Here is a 19,764-nt window from a genome sequence, read left to right as displayed (position 1 = left end):
CCACATCACAAGTAGCTCCTGGGGTGAGACCGGGGTCTGACAGACGCCCTCAGGGTGAATGGTCAGAGGTGATCCCTCCCTGAGAAGCCTGGTGAGCGTTCGAGAATGAAGCAAGGCTGTGGCATACAGGTTAGTCAAAGTCGCGGGGTGTACCCGTCTCTGCATTCTTAAGGAATTAGGACTTGGGTTAACAATGCTCTAAACTGGATACTTCTGAGATGTTGTTAGGGTTAGATAGGAGGTGTCCCCCAAGAGTTCACGGGTGAGACAAGGCAAGTCTGTTAGGAGGTAAAATGATCAGATCACGAGAGCTGTGACCTGCACAGTGGCGTACTCCCTCCATAGATTAACTGGGTGGTGACAGCAGGCAGGTGCGGTGTGGCTAGAGGAGGTAGGTCTCTGGGGACGTGCCTTTGGGGCTCATGTTTTGCGTCCCTGGGGAGCAGAGCTCTCTTCCTCCTCTCTCGTGTCCTGAGCTGCTCTTCCCACCACACCCTCCTCCATGATGCTCTGTGTCACCTCGGGCCCAGAGCCATGGAGCCAGCCAGCCAGGACCTAAACCTTTGAAACCATGAGCCCAAAGGAACTTTTCCCCCTCTACATTGTTCTTGCCAGTTTTTTTTTTTTTTTTGGTCACAGCAAGGAAAAGCTGACTAAATTAGATGTCTTACTATATGACCTTGTTTTAATTTGATGGCTGGTTACTTGTTAGCCTACACTTGGACAGACACAGAGTGTCCAAGCTCTGCCCACACTTGAAGAAGCAGTTCCAGGGCTACTGGAAGTGAGAGTCAGGGAGGAAAACCAACCTTCTTCACAAACCCAAGAACACGAGGACGTGGGGCACGAGGCGTTCTGACATCTTCCCTGTGGCCTCTGTATTTACAGAATGGGGCAGGACAGGAATTGGACAACTGATTGGGCAGACGGCCTCTTGTCCCTCACGCAGAAGGGGAGTATGCTGGCAGCTCACCCTCTCGGCCCTTCTGACTGCCGTGTGCTCAGAGGGTTCTGCGGGGTGTGTGGAGATTGACTTTGGGTATGAAAATGGGGGCGGCACATGCTACATCCAGCCAGAGCCACTCTGTCTCGCTGCCCAGCGGTGGCCAGTGTCCCTGGGCACCAGCCGGCAGCAGGCACTCAGCTTGGTTCTGCTGTGTGAGTGGTTAATGCCACAGGTCTGGAACCAGCTCCAAGAGCCTCCCTGGCTCTCTCCAGTGGGTACGGTGGCCCCACTGCTCAGTCTTGCCCACGCTGTTTCCTCGTCTGCTAATGGGAAGGACACCAGCACCTTCCTTGTGTGAGGAGTGGAAAGACACACAGCCCTGCCAGTGCTAGGTAACGGTCAGTGACCATCATTGTGACCTGAGAAGGTCCCTGGCACTGACCGACCTACCTCGGTGTAGACAATGGCCATCATCCAGAACCGTCGGCTGGGCCTGGGCACCGACAGCATGGCCCAGAGAAAGATCAGAATGGGCAGCAAGAGGGTGATCATGGAGGCAGAGACCATGTGATTGAGGATGATCACGAAGTAGCACACCATTTCTGAGCGGGCCACCAGAGTGTTGTACATGGCGTAGAAGAGCAGCAGGAACCGGGGCTGGCCCACGTAGAACCTCTCGGACTCTTCCAGCTCATCGTCATGGAACATCCTGTTAAAACAAACCACGTGCTCACATCTGCCTCCCCTTTCTCCAAAACACTTAAGTTCATTGAATAGGATCCTTCCTGCAGCACCCCCCACCCAGCTTCCTGGGGCCTATATTCTGTTTGGGGAAGAAAACCTAACATAGGTTGAGTATCCTGTATTTAAAAAGCTCAGGATTGGAAATGTTTTGGATTCTGAGTTTTTTCAGATTTTGGAATATCTACATACAAAATGAGATATCGTAAGGTTGGAACCCAATTCTAAATATGAAATTTACTTCTGTGTCATATAACGTCTTATCCATATAGTCTGCAGGTAATTTTATACAATATTTTAAATAATTTCTGTGCCGGAAACAAAGTTTCATGGCACGAAATCGAGCACTTCCCACGTGATGTCAGTGCTCAGAAGTTGTAGATTTCAGAGCATGCTGGATCGGCGAGGGGTGCTCAGCCTGCAGCAGGCTTTCCGCAGTGGGGAACGTCTCTGGGAGGTGTTTGTGGAGGACGAGGTGCAGGGCTCCTGGCATGTGCACTGGTTCTCGGGGTCTAGGAGAGCTTTCCTCCACACCCAGCTAAGCAGGTGTGGAGCTGGCCTGGGCCTGGGCTGCCCTTACTTGTTCAGCAGCAGCTCGCTGGCCGTCAGCTCATGGGTCAGGGGCGGCAGGATGCTGGACTCCAGCTTGTCGGTGCGGCTGTCATCAGGGCTGACCATCATGTGGTTCTGGCCCCCAGAGTCATCCTGTGAGCCGAAGGACAGGTGCTCGAAGCTCACAGCTTTGCTGTAGGAGGGCGGGGCCTCCACGTCACCCTCATCGGTGGAGAACTGCGGACACTCCTCCTCGGGAGTGAGGCCGGCCTCCTCGGGGCCCAGATCACACTCAGCTTCCTCCTCCTCTTCTTCCTCCTCCTCCTGGGTGTCCCCAAGCTGGAGCTCGGGCTCGGGCACAGGGCCTACCACCTCCTCCTCTGCCTCGGCCTCCACTTCCTCTATGGTTTCCGTGGTCCCCTGGCGTGAGTAGAGCATGGTGCACTGCGTGGGCTCACTGTCAGGAGACAGGGATGGGCGCAGAACCCTGCCTGAGCACCCACCCCCCTCAGGATCTCTCCACGTGCTCAAGACACCTCAGAACGCCCAAGCAAAAGCATCAAGGCACGTGAGCAGCTCAGACCCCGCCTCCCTGATTCCCCCTGCTCACTTCCCCAGGACCCTGGCTCCTGATCCGATGTACAGGGGTCTCTGGATGCCAAGGAGGATGTGGGCACACACGTCGTTCAGAAGCAGAAGCACGTCACACGGCCCTCGGGGAGCAAAACCCACCTACGCACAGGTTCTGAAACAGCACGGAGAATCAGAGGCACAAGCTCTGGTGCATACCTCCAAATCAAGACTGCTCGGCACACCTACCGTCAGCGTCTTTGAAGACGAGCAGAAGCGTGTGTGGGGAGGAGAAGCCATGCCGGTTTTGTTGTGTGGGTTTGGACCAAGATGTGTTCTACTCAGTCCTACGAAAGGGACCCACCCAGATCCAAGGAGGATGACTTGATAAATATTGGCTGAACTAAAAAAAGTCACCCTTCTCTGGTATTGGCTTTTCCTCCTCGTTTCCCGCTCACGTGCCTTTCCCTTATCAGTGCGCAGCTCATTCGACTAAACGTCCACCAGCCTGCAGCCCACAGCCCTTTCTCACTGAGCTCCTGTTCTGACGTCTGCCATCTTCTCTTGCCACAGTGATCTCCCTCCCAGCCGTCTGCTGTGCCCAGGGCGTGCTCCTGCTCTCCCTCCAGCACCCCAATTTCCTTCTCCTACCAGCTCCTCCTCTCCTATCCTTTTCAGAAGCTGCTCTAGTCACAGCGTCAGTCCCTCCTTTTGCTGCCCTGCACTTTCCTCTTAGAGCCTTCTCCCCTAACTCCCCGTAGGTGTGTGCAGGGAGGTTAGAAATGGAAGGAGAGCAGCCATACCCACCACGTGAGTGGCACGCCTTCCATGACTGCCTTCCCCGACATGGGCAGCTGCCAGAGGGGCCGCACTTGTCTGGATATTTGGAGCCTGGAGGATGTGCTCCTTCCTGCTCTAGAGACGTACCCTAACTGACCGCCATGCGAGGGCAGGCTGCTTCCTCCAACGCTGAGGAGCTCAAATGCAAAGACTATCTGTTTAGATGTGTCCACGAGTGACGAATGGTCCTGGCACAGCCCCTCCTGGCATCCTGTGACCCAAGAACCCCAAAGTCTGCTCAGGTGTTCAGGCCCCCAGGGCTCTGGCCTTAAAGGACCGCATCAGGTAGAAGGTTCCTGGACTGTCAGGCCCACAGGATTTTTGCTAAGACTTACCTCAGTTAGATACAGCCTCCTAGGAAGGCCATGACATTGACCCCTCACCCAGGTCTCATCTGCAGTGTGACTGTAAACCAGTGGAAGCACAGTAGTCTGGGGTCATGTCTGGGCCCGAGGGGCTGAGGGCACTCCAGGTCTCAAGGGAGTGGAAGGCCCACAGAACTTGCATCTGCAGATATGTCCAAGCAGGAAGGCATTGCTGTCAACGCCAGGCCCTGCTCCCTGCTGCACTGTGTCAAAATACAGGGCTGCAGAAAAAGGTGGCGCCTCTCTGATTTGCCCCACAAGTTGCCAGGGTGAAGTTCATTTTGAATTGGGTTATGTTCATCTCAGGATAAACAGTGGCTGATCTCCCTGCCGACCACTTAAGGCATTTCAAAGAAGGAGTTCTGGGTGCATGCAGATAATTTCATTCCTCAATGATTATTGTTTTAAGGGCAGGACTTAGTGATGAAACAAGCCAGGAGTAGTTTTTTCCAAATAAAACAAATTATAATCTACAAAGGTGATATATTTTACAGCATAATCACATTCTTTCCCAAAGCCAATGGTAAGATGTATTCTGACTTTTATGTCAGTTATGCAAATAAAACAGATTTATTCTGTATCAACTTAGAATGACCATAGATCCCAGAGTTTTCATATTTTTTTCCTGCTGTATGTATTTTTTTTTAATCATGAGACAAATGTTTTCTTCCTACTCCATGAGGACCGTATATAAAAGCTCTAAATCGAATGTAGGGAATATTATTATGTCTTTGGAAATGGAAAGTGTGAAATGCTTAAAAAATGCAAGATAATGTTGGCAATCAGGAACGTTAAGAAATTCCTAACAGACAAAAACCAAGGAGCAGTGAGCATCATGGAAAGCTGTCCTGGGACCAGGCTGCCTCTGAGGGCCGGGGCCATGCTCTGTGAGACATGCAAGTTCTTAAAAGAAAGACGAGGTGCATCCGAGGACTCGGGGCCACGCACGGGGGAGGTGACAGACCGGGAGGAAGCATGCACGAGGTGAGCACCTGGATGCTAAACTGCCACTGTCAGCTGACGAGGAGGACATGTCCATGCTGAGCATTTTACGGAGCCTAGGCCGAGCGCGCTCGCTCGTTTTAGGAACAGCGTCTGGTCCGTCTAAATCATCAAGGGTGGACTGCCTTGAGAACAGCATGGTGGCTTCAGTGTAGCAGCTAGCAGCGCAAACAGTCACAGAAACACAGAGTTAACACGCCAGTGTGCTCCAGGTCCACCCGGCTCACTGGCCCACGCACGGCCATGCAGTGACCACATGGACACCAGCACCAACCACCCAGGCAGGGAGGACCTGCCTGGCAGACACGAATCACAGGAGACCCCAGTTAAAAACACGTTGGTGGTGAGGAAGTCCCAGGGGCACTCTCTGGTGGGACAGGGAAACGGAACAAAGACAAGTCCCAACAGTTCTTTCAAAGAGCATAATTTACATAATGAAAACTTGGCAATGGAGTTGTTCTTAAAATCAAAGAAAATATATTTTATTTGGAATCGTTATCCTGAGTTATTTGAGAGGATTGATTAATCTAATTGCATGAGTAGAAATAACTGCTCATACAATTTGCATAGAAGATTCTTATTTTTTTAAAAAAATGCAGTCTCCAAAATGAGAAAGAGAAGCTCAGGAACGACATAACCAACTGAATTTTCCACCCTGTTTTCTGAGTGACATTCAGTTCAGCCAAACTAAACGCCTTGGGTGTAAGAGATGTTGGCTTTATATCCACCTGGACACCAACCAACATCAAAATAAAATCAAATGCTACAAAGAAACCAACAAAGGAGTTCCAGCAACACCAGGTCCATTTTGTCTGTTAATGATTTGTTTTGCTAGTTTTTATTCTGGATTGTGCCTGGGCCTGGGTGGAGGCCACTGCTACATTCATCCCTGGTGCCCAACGGGACAGCATTGTGCAGGGCAAAGCAGGGTCTCCACCTGCAGGCACACAGCAGGCTCCCGGGGGGTTTCAGATGATGCTGCCCCCTGCATACTGGGGGATGCTTGTCAGAATGTTGTTAACGTGACTTGCAGGGATTTAAGGTAATGCTTTAGCTCTGGGAAGGTGGGTGGTACCAGATCTGACAAGTCAGCTGTTCAGAGTCGAGCTTGTGGTTTTACATCTGGATTGGAAGAAAACCATGAGGCTCCAGCCAAGGAAATGTGAACTCCTCAGTGAGGCTTCACGCTGGCCACCTACTGTGTGCTCACATTGAAAACAGGACATCAGAGCAGGAGCCTTGGAGGTGGAAGGGCCACACTGACAAGGCGAGGCCAGGGCCTGAGCACCAGTCTCCACAGGTGCTCCACTCCACAAATCCCGGGGATTTGGCGTGGAGTGGACCAGTTACTGTTTGCAGGTTTCAAGGCTGCTGAGGTAGAGACTGGGAGTGTGGCTCAGACAGTGTGACAAGGCAAGTCTGCTGATGCCGGAAAATGGCCTTTCTCTCCTTCCCTTTCTTTATGCTGAAAATCAAGTCAAAGTACATTAAAAACTAATGGGGACGGTTGTGGTTTTCTAGTAGATTCTATATCAATCAACCATTTCAGAACCTGGGAAATATTTTGACACCATTTGTTAAACAGCAATCAATGAATTTAAATAGCTCCTGACTCACTATATCTGATCATCTGTATAGTTTTATATTTGTGATCTTGGGTGTACTTGATTTAATTATAACCAGACTTTCTTTTTCCTCCCATGCTTTTTGATTTGTAATATTTAATGACTTAATTGGACATATTGCATATTGTTATGCATAGGAATGACATATGATTATTTTATGGAAGATTTATTTTCAATTTGCTTTCTAATATTCTTTTTGGTTTCTTTGATTCAGAATTTGGTTGTGAAGCAGTAATTCTCCAGCCAGGCCCAAGTATGAGATTCAGGAAGCCTATGAAACCCTTAAATATCTTATGGAAAAAAATCCATATTTGTGGGAATTCTCCCTTTCTGGAGATCATGTGGCTCAGGAAGTTCCAAAAATGGTTCATGCTGCTAGTCATGGTAATGCTGTGACATTGGGCACAGAGAGCTACTCCACGCATCTCCCCCTCATGGCTGAATTTAGAGGTGCGGGTGAATAGTATCCGTCTTACGGAGGCCAAGGAATAAAAAGGCAGATGAGTACACACTGTAAGTCACACCAGGGGAAAGCATGTTTTCTTGAAGAAATGATGCAAGGTGTAATACTCAGATCACAGAACTACATGCATACAGTTACCTTCTTCACTAAGTGGGAAGAAGTAATTCCAGGTGGGCATGAATATGACTTTCAGTTAAGTTAATCAGAGCTTTCTGTGACTTTTTTTGTTTTGAAATTCCAAAAATGAAAATAAAATTTTCAGTTTTTCAAATACAGTACCAAACCCACTCCACATTTCCCATGTGCGGAGGGGCACTGTACAAAGCGGAGGGTGGTAGCATTTATAAGTGCTGAGAAATAATGAATGAAAACATGAATGAATGAAAGTAATATCATTTGGGAAATGCACATCTAGAGAATCTCAGTATTTCCTTCATAATTACCTTAACTATTTGAAATGTCATTGGTCATGAGTAGGTTTTCTAAAATGTGTGGGCTTGGGGACTTGGGGATCCCAGTTCACCTTCTTTGGGTGCTATCACCAGGAAGGGAGCATGGGCCAGTGGCCAGTTTGCCAGGGACAGGCCTCGCCTCCCCACCCCACTGACACCTGCACCTGTGGCCTATTCTTATTACTGTTCTAGAGCTGGGATCAAACCCGGGACCTCCAGCATGCTTAGCACACACTCTTCCCTGGTGGCCCCCCAGCCAATCTTCTTGTTGAGGGAAGAGCTACCATGAGATAAACTGGAACCCATGAGTGCCCAGGAAAATGGGGTAAAGACAGGTTTTACATTTTGGCTTAAAATTAATGAAAGAGAGAACAATCCATTTAATGACATCCATCTAAAGACGTAAAGAGACTTCTTGCTATAAGAACAAATTAAGGTTGGCAGCTTCCAAATAGAACAGTTATTTTGGTCTGCAAAAAAATAACAATAATCTACAAAATAATGACTTTGGTCTTAGCAAAGCCCATCTTCTGATGTCTTTTCTAAGACTAAAGCCCCCCTTTAGTCTTAGCTCCAGAAGGCACAGGCCCTGTCCCTCCTCGCCAATGGCAGCGCTGCACAATGCCAGGTGACTCTGGCATTACTAATGGGTCCAGAAACGAGTGGTGGGAAATGTGCATGTGCTCGGGAAGGAAGAGCACCAAGACAGTCTGGATCCTGGGACACATTTCTCTAACTATTTTTTTTTTTTCTAGGAATTAAAAAATTCCTAGATAGGATCTCAATTAGGAAACAGTTTGACCTTGAAACCTTGAGAGGTTTCTGTCCTTAACGTTGCTTCTTCTCACAAGAATGCTTAATAGCTGAAATATCTGTGACTTTGGAACATATAAAGAATCAAAGATTATTCCCAAATTAAAGGAGAAATACAATCTCATTTGTTTATCCCTGGAAGGACTTCAAAAGAATCAATATCTATTTTGAGAGGACAGGAAGGGATTATATCTATGCAGTTTTATCTGTAAAATATTACATTTAAATCAATATATGCATGGATATATAGTTTTAACATTAAAATGAGATCTCAGCATAATACTATTCTACACTTGAGCTTTCCATTCCAATACATATATCTGCATCAATAGATAATTATTGTGTAGCAGACCAGGCCGGTGCGGAGGCTCAAAAACAGTAAATTAGCCAAAGTTCAAAACAGCACATCAAGTTAAAAAAACAAAAACAAAAAAATTTAACCACCTCTGCCCACTTAGGTGGCAATTTTAATTTCCGGATCCCATTTGAGTTTGGTATTGATCAACCATCTCACTCCCTGCACCTACTTGTCTGGAAACTCAGTGTTTGTAAAGGACCAGGACTTCTCCCTGCCTCAGGCCCCACCGTGGTGCAGTGTGGCCAGCCCAGTCCAGAGCTGGATGCCAGAGGCAGAGGGCAGGCTCCCTGCTGCTCCACACCAGCAGAGCAGGAAGCTGTGGCCTTGCCTTAGGCTCGGTTGATCCACTTAGGAGATGACCCTTTCTTTATGGTTGTGCCCAGAACTGAGCCCAGCCTAGAAGGGGTGCTATGGCATGTGTAAAGAGAATAATTAATCCACACATGTCCTCAGTGGTTCTGTTCCTGACCTAGGAAATGACCACAAGATGGACTCGCTGGGCTAGTGAATCACCTAGGTGATGCTGTTTTTCCTCCTAGGACAGAGACTCCTGCTGGGACTCAGGGGCCAGTGTGGCACACTCCTCAGCAGCAAACCAACACCTGGGTGCAGAGTGCCCAGGCTCCTAGAGGAGTCACACACTGGCCTGGGATGCAGGGAGAAGCAAGCAGACAGCACAGCACTGAGCTCAGAGCTGGGCTCGGGGCTGAACCACACGGCTTGGATCCTGGGTCTGCTTTATCATTAAGTTTCCAGCTACATGGCTGAGTGAGTCTCTCAGCCTGCCCTTAACTGAACCTTGTAAAATAGAGATGACATCAGCATGCATCTTGCAGGATCTGAAAAGATAGCATGAGGCCACCCAGGAGCAGTGTCCAGTGCTGGCCCGTGGCGGACATGTACTGCACAGCCACTGTTGGCCCTGGATCACCTGCCAATCCTGCTGTGGAACAATGCAAGTACTCCTAGCACTCAGGGATGGTGGAAGCTACCAGGATCGTTTCTGGAATTTTTATTCTAAGCCCTAAAGTAACAATTCTGAAAGGAAATATCCAGGATAGCAACAGAAGGTAGAAAACCCCAGTATAGAAGACACTCTTGTGGAATGGTCATTCTGAGAGGCAGCAGAGACGCAGTGCCTGGCATAAACCATAATTTGGGGACTGGGAAGGACCAATCTTGTTCACCTCTGGCTTGGAAATCTCGATACCATTCCTATAAAACACATGAGTGTTTCTTATCCTTTGTGATTGATATCTGTTTTTATCTGGTGTGGTCAGGTGAGGACAGTTCTTCTGACATAGCTCTGTGGATGGAGATCACCGGCAGGGGTTGGGATACCATGCAAATTTTTTATTAACTTCCACCTCATTCATTCATTCATTTCTCATATTTGATGACGTCTACCTCATCACATAGGCCAAAAGCGAATGCTTTTCAGAAAGTGAAATACCTGGAGATACTGTCATGGGAATCTAAGCTATCCATCCTGTGGGCTGTCTGGGCCCCCGGGGCTGCTCCAGGCCGCTCGTCCAGTGTGTCCAGTCCCGACTCCCTGGACAGGTTCATGATGTGGTTCTGATAGTACATGTGGATGCTCTCCCGCGTTGGGACGTTGCCCTGCAGACAGGGGACAGGCCTCAGTTCTTACGGAAGCACCTGCCCATGAGCCACCTGCCATTTCTCAGCACACAGGCCAACCTGGAATATGGACTAACGTGATGTAGGCAGGTTGGGATTGATGTCACCTCATGTAGGGTCACTCATGCCACTCAGTAGTACTAGGAATTCTAAACAAGAAATCCCTATATTATGTACATAGCTTTGCTAAATCTTATTAACTCTTCCAGAAATGGACATACCTACATGACTACTGTATATTTTATTTCTCTGTACAATATGATAGTTTTTCTAGAAGAAGTTTTGGATCAAACTTCCCATACTAAAACTATAATTCTTCATAGGACACTGCAAAGTCTATAGGCATGTAAACTGTGGTGAGGGAATCCAGCCCAGTCCAGAGCTGGATGCCAGAGGCAGAGGGTAGGCTCCCTGCTGTTCCACACCAGCAGAGCAGGAAGCTGTGGCCTTGCCTTAGGCTCGATCCACTTAGGATCCATTTTTGAACGTGCCTATGGTGTTTGACTATTTTAATCCTGAGCAGGGAATAGATTTAAATACAGAAAAGCAACAATTTATGTAATGACTACCTGGAAAGAAAGGATTTTGTCTTACCTTATTTAGAGTTTTAGATACAGATTGAGAATCACTAGTCTGAAATCTGAAATGCTCAAAAATTAGAAGCTCTGAGTGCAGACATGTTGCCACAGGAGGCAAACTCCATACCTGACCTCAGGTGCTCTGCAATTAAAATGTGTGTGCACTCACAAAGATATGGCACTGAATGAGCTTCAGCTGTGTGTGAAATATAAATGCCTTTCATGAGTAGACTTGGGTCCCCGTGCACAAGGCATGTCATTGTGTATACACCAACGTTCCCAAATCCAGAAAAACTGGGCATCTGAAACACTCCTGGTCCCCAGCACTTAGAATCGGGCGACATAACCTGTGTGTTGAATTTGAAAGCCCTTTCAGTGTGGAAGAAGCAGAGGGATTGTGCCCACAGGGTACCTTCTTGATCTCCCTGGTCAGCATGCACCTCTCGATCCTCAGGACGGTGGATATGTCAATGTGCTCCCTAGAGATGGAGTTGAGCCAGGTGGTGAAGCTGTCCACCGTTGCCAGGAACAGCACCCAGGTGAACTTCAAGATGTTGAATATCCTCTTGATGATATTATCTGGAGGAAGAAACACAAGATTGCAAGGGAACAGAACACCATGGCTACCGTGCTGTCCTGTGGCACAGTGGGGTTTAACTGGAGCCAGGCCTGGTGTCTGCTCTGCACCCAGGGAAGCAGTGGGGCCCCTGATCTTCAATGTGACATGGAGGAGGCCCACAGCCAGGAGGCCACATGGGGACTTACACACGTAGGGGCCAAAACAAGGCCAAAGGAGGGTGGAATTTGTAATGTTTGACCAAATATCAGTCAAAATGGGTTCAACTGCAGTTGTCCCTCAAAAAAAAGGAGATTGTTCTAGGACCCTGTGGATAACAGATTGTACAGTGTTCAAGTCAAAAGGTGCTGCGTTTGCAAAGGGCCTGCACACACCCTCCTGTATGCTCTCAGTCATCTGTAGATGACATGATATCTGATGCAATGCAATTGCCAGGTAAGCAGTTGTCATACTGGGTTTTTTAGGAAATAAGGACAGGAAGAATGTCTGTACATGTTCAGTGTGGATGCAGCTGTTTCCTGACTCTTTCTGATCTGCAGTTGGTTGAATCTGTGAGAAAAAGAACCGTCATACATGGAGGGCTGACCCTAACAGGTTTACTAAGGTAGAGACTGCATTCAAAGATGACTCTGTCATTGGTACTGATAGTCTGTCCAGCTGATCAGGGCTTTGGAGGGCCTTCTGGTTTTCTCCTGTTCTTCACCATTGACTCTTCTCACTGCACGTGCCTTGCAGTTAGACCACAGCAGAACTGTCACTAGACAGCTCAGTGCACAGAGTGAGTCTGTGCCATCCCTGGGTCTCCATCATGCTCACACTGCATTGTGCTAACTATGGCTTCTGCAAAGGTGTCACTCATCCCCTGTCAGCTGAAGCCCTGAGGTTCCCCATGTCCTTGTGTCTTTGTCCTTGTCCAGGACCAGGGAGCTGGAGAGCTGCAACGTGGGAGCTGAGCTGACTCCCCTGAGCTCAGGTCGTGGACAGCTGCCCAGGTCCACAGAGGGTTAAGCCTGAGCTCCCTGACGTCGTGGAAGGCGGAGGAGGTAGCACAGTGGTGACCTCGCCTTTTGGAATATTCATTAGCCTCAGAGACGAAGGAAATCCCGTCACTGAGACAACATGAGTGAACACTGAGGACGTTATGTCAAACAAAATAAGCCAGATGAAGAAAAGCACATGCTGCAGGGTCCACACGTGGAACCCACAGAAGCAGAGAGCAACCGGGTGGGCAGGCGCGGGGAAGGAGTGTGTGCAGCTGCAGGTGGAAGCTACGTGGAAGGTCACTGGCTCAGAGGGACCAGGGACTGTACAGCCCTGAGGTGCACCACGAGGACCAGCTAAGGGTGCCGTATTGTATGCTGGGAATCTGCTACGCAGCCCACTTGAGGTGCCCTTTCCACACACATAGGGTCACCATGGGAGGTGTGGCAGGCTGATTTGCTGGAACAGTCACTACTTCACCATGTACATAGAAACTGCATGTCGTGCACCGTGAACATACATTCTGACGAGAGAAGAAGAGTGAGCACAGCCTGCTACCATGTGACCTGCCTGCCCTGCTCACTCAGGTAGACCAGGTCTCCTCAGCCCGTGGCTGCAGGGTTGCTGAGCCCGACCCACTGCAGGCAGGCCTGACATCCATGACCCATTCTTGCTCTCCACTAACGCTCTCTGCTCCGAAGGCCACAATGTGAGTCAGAGTTGGCTTTGTAAAGAAAAAGTACGGCCACTTCTGAAGTAGGTGGCCTAGGAGGAAAGCAGAACTTCTCTCAAAGATTTGCTCTTTTCAAAAGGAGAAGCATCACAGGCAGCTTAGCTGTGAACTTCCTGGCCTCTGGACAAAGTCCAGATGGGCCAGCTGGAGACAAAGAAGAGCTCAACGGTTTTATCCAGCAACAGATGGGGTTTGGAGGTGCCGGCTGGACCCCAGGAAGACAGTTGGTGGTCTGGGAATAAAGTTGGGAGAAAGACCTGGAGAGAAGGCCCTGGGCTGCCCATGTCAGCCAGGCCCCGGAGCAACAGCAGGGTGGAATTGTGATGTCTCATGGTCCCTGTGAAGGTGTTTCCTGCCACCTCTGCCTCCCCTGAACCTCTGCAACCATGTCCCACATCACAATCTGACACAGATAGCAAGGGCCTGCTTGGCTGAGCCAAGATGCACAGGTGGAGAACAGCGGCCACAGAGGCTGAAGGCAGCGACTGTACACAGAAGGCGTTGGAGCCGAGGGACATCAACCCTTGGGCTGTTCTCTCCACTTCCTGTCCTCCCTGGGATCGTCTCCAGCCAGTGTGTCACCCACACCAGTGTGGACAGAGCCTCGGGCTGCTCAGTGTAGACTGTTTCACTCTTCTCCCAACATGGACCTGATGTTAGAAGTAAGATGGAGGCACTGCAGAGGTGAACAATGCACGCTGGGATGCCCCATCACTGACGTAGAGTTAGGGTTTAAATTTTACCTGTGTTTAACTACCGAGGTGGTAGGCCAGAGGCATTCAGAGCACAGACTCCGGACCCAGACTCCTTGCTATTGATCCCTAGCCCTTTGTGGTCGTATAGGCCTGGAGAAGTTAGTGCATCTCACTCTACCTCAGTTTCCTTATCTGTTAAGTGGCAACGAGAGTTTTTGAGGGGGTTGAACCAGTTGATATGGCTACAGGTCTTGGAAAAGGGCCTGGAAAGCAAGATGGGCATCTCATGGGTCAGTTACTATTAGCAAACAAAGCTTTCAGGAAAACAGAATATCTGGTTTCATGGATCCAGTTATCTGGAAAAGGAGGGTGTGGGGGGAGGACCATGAAGGTGCGAGGGTGCCTCCTTCAAGTCTCACTAAGTGCCAACTGGAGTCTCAGATGGAGTCTCAGAGCTGTCAATCACAGGCTGACACCACGTGCCCTGTGGGGGAACTGGGAAGCTCAGGGAGGGGCTGTGTGCAGACCTGGAGAAGCTGTTGGGGAGCTGTTTGGGTTCTCCCATTTGCTTCTCATCCTTCTCGGAGAAAACGTCTCCAAATCATGAGCTTGGTGAAACCCAAGCAGTACCTTGACTGGGTCTGAAGTTTGCAGATGGGGGTCCTGTCCCTTGATGCTATGGCATCTCTAGCAAGTGGCTCCATGGGACCTGTTTTCCCCCTTTACAGCAGGGCCACAGGACCCCAGCTTCTAGAGCACTTTCCACTCCCACATCTGCTCACCTGTCGCTTAATTCCTTCCTTCAGTGCTTTTACAAACAATAAAGGACTGCATCTTTCAAAATAGCTAAAAGAATTTTGAATGTTCCCAACACAAAGAAATGATAAATGTTTGCAGCGATGGATGTGTTACCCCCCAAATTCCATTACTACCCATGGTAGACATGTAGCTAGATATCACCTGCACCCATGAAAATGCACAGTTATCATATATCAACTAAAAAGTAAATGTAATAGATTATGCAAAACAATAAAGATTGATTGCCAGTTCTATTCCTGCCATTATTCTGATGGCTTCCAGGGGACACTGGGATTTGTTCACTAAAACCCTCTCCTGGGCACTTGCACAGAGGACTTTTCAAACAGACACTAACCCAGCATTCCACCCGGCAGCACAAAGGCCAGGGGTGCTTCTGGAGCCGCTGCAGTGGAGATGAGATAAGAGGGACGCTGGTTATTTAGCCGCGGTCCCGAGACAGAGCTGGTGCATTACTTTTCAGGAGCCTTCCATATGTGACTCCTGGGCAGCTCTCATTTCCACACTCCCCACGGCGCACACCTGTCTTTAGCCTGTTACCTGGTCCATCAGACTTCTTTTTGACCGGTTCGTCCTCTCGGTCTTCCCATTCCACCGCACCTGTCGAGGTGTGCCACAAAGATGAGTTAGGTGCCTTCGGTAACAAAATGCCAACGCTACTTTTCTAGATTAACAGAAGTTTATAATTCAAGGTAGGGCACTTTGCCTATTTTAAAAGTTCCTGGGTTACATAAGAATTCAATGTTCAAGTTTTATTTTAAAAAAAAACAACATTTTCTTATTGGTGCAGCAGAGTTACACATGGCAGTGCGTCTTGGTGTGGCACGTCCCAGCATGGACAACCTGACGGACCTCACCCAGCCCCCTTCGTTCTCCCTTGCTCCCGGCTGCCCTTCCTCTGCTCTGTTCATGGTCTCCCCTCTATTTTCAGGATACCTTCCCGCCCCCTTTTCCCTCGTTTCTCTCTGGCTTCCACAGAGAAACTGCATAGCTTTTGACTTTCTGAGTCTGGTTTATTTCACTCACCCTGATGCTCCCGGGTTCAGATGTTCTTCACTGCAGAGTTAGAATTACATGTACTGGTCAACTCTGGCTGGCTGATATTATTAGATGACAGCTTATGAGTTGTGCCTGGCCTTTGTATCTTTAATAGTTTGAAAGGTCTGCATAGAGTAATATTTTGTGCATGTAACAATTATGTTAAATTCAAATGTTAATGAGACAGAGCTCAGCCCCTTTGTGTACTTCCTACAGCCACTTTCACCCCACCTGGTAGAGTTGAGCAGCAGCTGAGACCACAGACAGCAAAACCTAAAATATGTACTATCTGCTCCTTCACAGAAAAAGTTTGCCAACTCCAGATGTACACTATGAAATCTTAATTTTTGATTCTTTGGAAAGATGTTAACACATTTTGGTTTGCAGTATCTGAATAAGACATCACAAGGTTACAGTTTGTTTCTTATCCTATAATTTAAGGTTAAAATTGTCAGATCTAGCAAATAAAAATACAGGACACTCAGTTAACTTGAACGTTTGACTTTCAGATGAACAAGAAAAACTTTTAATATAGACATATTTCATAAAAATTTGTGCAAATTAGACTTAAGCTAAACATAATTTATTCCTTAATTAGAAAATTCAAATTTAACTGGGTTTCTTGTGCCTTATCTGGAAGCCCTAAGACAGCAAATTTGAAAAGATGATCTGACTTCAGTTAACCTTTTCAAACTTGCTGTCTGGTCAATCTTATGATCCCACCTCATTTTCTACAGCTGCATTACTTCCTGCTTGGCCATCGAAGCCAACCTGCTCTTTAGTCTTTAGACAGGACCTTGGGCCTTTGGCCAGGGTGTCACTCTGTGCACGCTGCATCTCTGACTCGCTGGAGCACAATCAATCCTGTCTCCTCCTGCTCCCCACTGTTTCGTCTGTGCTTAGGGTTTCAGTGGAGTTTACAGTTCCTGGGCCATCAGGATTCCTTTTCCTGCGTTTGTCTTTGGGCTGGTTAAGACAGAGGGCGCTAAAGCCCAGGGTCTGGGATGGCCTCTAGACCCACTACTTCCTGAATGGCTGTGTGACCTCAGGCACATTACTTCCCTCTCTGGGACTGTCCCTGCCCATGTGCAAGACAGGCTAACTAAAAGGCCCCTGGGCTGTGGCAAGGAGTCCACAGCCACTGTGAGGAAGCACTGAATAGCACCTGCCCCTCAGGACACACTGTGCTTCCCATGTCCACAGGGACATGGAGGAAATGTCACCTTGATCCAGAAAGTGCCCAGTAGATCTTCCTTTGGGGTGTGAGTGTCTTTAGGTCATTGCTGTCTCTGGTTTGCAGGTAAGCAGCACAGCGCCTGCACTTGAAATCATCTTTATGACATGCAGTGCTGAGCCAACGACAAGATGACCAGGGACACATTCTTGGAACTGGCCAAAAAGTGTCGGAAGAACAAGTGTTTGGGAATAACAAGGGTAGTGAGGGCAGTTTGCCTCGTTAATAGTGAAGCTAACTGCATAGCTGCTAGACTCAGAAGCACGTGGCTCAGTGCTTCAGCAGGAGAGTGCAGCAGAACACGGAGCCCCAGTCACACCCGAGGACAAGCAGATCTCGGTACCCACCAGAGTGGAACTTAACTCCAATAACGAGAAGAGCCACTTCATAAGTAGGGGCAACATAATTACGCATCCATGTGAGCGCTTAAAAATCATTTCTATTTCCTGGGATAACTAAAAATTTAAGATATAAATAAACTGAGTAGGAAATACAGAAAAACATGTGCTTAATTTTGAGGTGAATAGTAGGCACATCAATGTCCTTAAAATTACAATGAGAAATTGAGACACATGACATCAAAAGTTAAAACTGGTTCAGCTACAGCATACTATCACCAAGTCAGACTGTGAGTAATGAGCAAGAAGAACACGTGTGACACACGAGAGAGGACAGTGTGCCTAGCAGTGACACCAGCTGAGAGGAAGGAGCCAGCCTCCCAGCAGAGCTACGGGGAATAGCACCGTGGTCACAGCTCAGATCACCTAGAAGACAGGAGACAAGAAAGCCCAGGCCCGTCAGCCAGGAAGTCCACTAAACTCAGATGAAAACGAAAGCCATTTCCATTTCTCAGAAAGATGAAGCTGTGGCAAGAGCAAGCCCTTGCACCAGCCTTGTAGGAATCCTGGTGCTGAGCCCTCCTGGAAGATGTCTGTTAACAGTGAAGAGCCACGTCCCTCAGCCCAGTGACCCCGCTTCTGAGAACTGACTCCTATGGTGTGGGAAACACACATTCTATCTTTGCTAAACATTTAAAGACACTCACATGTGACTATAGGTCAGTTTTTTTTTTTTTGCAAGGACACCTATTACAGCATTGAGCATTAAGGCAAAAATCTGGATGCAACCCTACGTCCATTAAGGATGATGCAATAGAATAAATGATGCATATCTGTACTATAGAATCTCTGACAGCCATTAAGAAAAGATGATACAGGTTCATAAATACTTAATTGGAGAAAAGTTCTGGGGATGCTATTAACAACCGTACAGGAGAGACTCGTGGAGCATCAGCTCAGTTTTGAAAAGCCCATAAAGGAGACTTTTGCACATAACAAAGGGGTAGAAGCAAAGACAGGGGGTGAGGAGTTGTCCCTTCTGTGCTAGGTCCCGAGGGTGGGGCCTGGGCCGACTGTGGCCTGCCTCCCCGCCACTGATTACTTGGAGTGTGTATTGCTTTTGTCTTTTGAAACTAAGTAAAATAACATTAAAGTTGCCAGGACATATCAGGGGGAAGAAAGATCAAAAAGTAGAGAGGTTTTGCAACTAAAGTTACATTAGAAAATTATACCCCATTTGATTCAAATGTATGATATGTCAAGATCATTGTATTGTCATGAGCAACTAATAAAAAAAAAAGCAAAAATGCTTTCTTCTTATTTTTGACTACCTTTTTAATTTTACAAGAAATTTGTAGATACATTTTCTTTGTAAATAATCAAAACAAACCACTTAATCTTGACCATACACTGAGTCTCCACTCTCCCAGAAGTGACTACTGCCACTAGGTACTGAGTGTCCTTCCCAATCTCCCTCTTGCTTGCAGACACCAGCACATTACATGCACCCATTGAAATACCAGGGCGTTGTTTCCTTTGTTTTGTGTATGGTTTCATTACGTGCAAGTAGTTTTGCAAAGAGTCTTTTTTCACTTAATAATATGCTGGGGATTGTTCTCCATGCTGATTCAAAGCCATTTGTGTCATTTTAAAATCACTGAACAGTATGATATCGTCTATTGATAACACAAATTCATTCAATTCTTTTTTTTAATTCTTTTTTTTAGTTATACATGGACACAGTATCTTTATTTTGTTTATTTATTTTTATGTGGTGCTGAGGATGGAACCCAGGGTCTCACACGTGCGAGGCGAGTGCTCTACCGCTGAGCCACAACCCCAGCCCTCAATGCTTCTTTGTATGAACATTTAAGACGTTTCTAAATTTTTGTTATTAACCCATACGTCAGATGGATATTCTCAGATGTGAATTTGTGCACATGTACAGACATTCCTTCATCTAAGCCACACACCCACTGGTGTGACTGAGCTGTTGTATAATGTGGACCTTTGAAAATAATAGATTCTGACGCGTGGCCCTTCCAGCACCACTCCAGGCTGGTGCGAGTACATCCCTTCCCACCAACCCCAGAGCTGTGACATGTTTTGTCTCTTGCTGATCCAACAGGTAAAAATAATTTAAAAAGCCAGTATGTCTACATATTTAGTTTGTGTTTCTCATATTACTAGTGAGACTTGGCACCTGGGGGGCATTTTTGTTTTCTGGTCTGTGAATTATTTTTCATAGCATTTTGTTTATTGGGTTGAACTTTTCTTTTATGCTTTTTAGGCATTCTTAATACATCCAAAATACTAGTCTTCCGTGTGATACGTGTGTGTGTGTGTGTGTGTGTGTGTGTGTGTGATGAAACTATGATCCTGAGCTTGCAGCTTGCACTTCAACTT

General features: G+C 47.6%; 1 protein-coding gene across 3 annotated transcripts in view; it reads right to left on the bottom strand.

Moving 5' to 3' along the window:
- Positions 1-19,764, bottom strand: part of Piezo2 (piezo type mechanosensitive ion channel component 2) — a 347,771-nt gene that overhangs the window by 24,633 nt on the left and 303,374 nt on the right. For 2 of the 3 annotated variants that reach the window (XM_071602748.1, XM_034637377.2), the window contains 5 exons: positions 15,289-15,348; positions 11,359-11,525; positions 10,181-10,347; positions 2,268-2,696; positions 1,397-1,655 (listed from right to left, as the gene is read on the bottom strand). In XM_071602748.1, the coding sequence (XP_071458849.1) occupies positions 1,397-1,655; positions 2,268-2,696; positions 10,181-10,347; positions 11,359-11,525; positions 15,289-15,348 (1,082 nt within the window). Of the gene's footprint in view, positions 1-1,396; positions 1,656-2,267; positions 2,697-5,006; positions 5,175-10,180; positions 10,348-11,358; positions 11,526-15,288; positions 15,349-19,764 lie in introns of all 3 variants that reach the window. The other variant, XM_034637375.2, reaches the window with a different exon arrangement.

The sequence above is a fragment of the Marmota flaviventris genome, chromosome 16 (assembly GCF_047511675.1).
Source record: "Marmota flaviventris isolate mMarFla1 chromosome 16, mMarFla1.hap1, whole genome shotgun sequence".
NCBI lineage: Eukaryota > Metazoa > Chordata > Mammalia > Rodentia > Sciuridae > Marmota > Marmota flaviventris.
The sequence above is the reverse complement of the archived record's forward strand: the minus strand, read 5'-3'. Positions and strand labels throughout refer to the sequence as shown.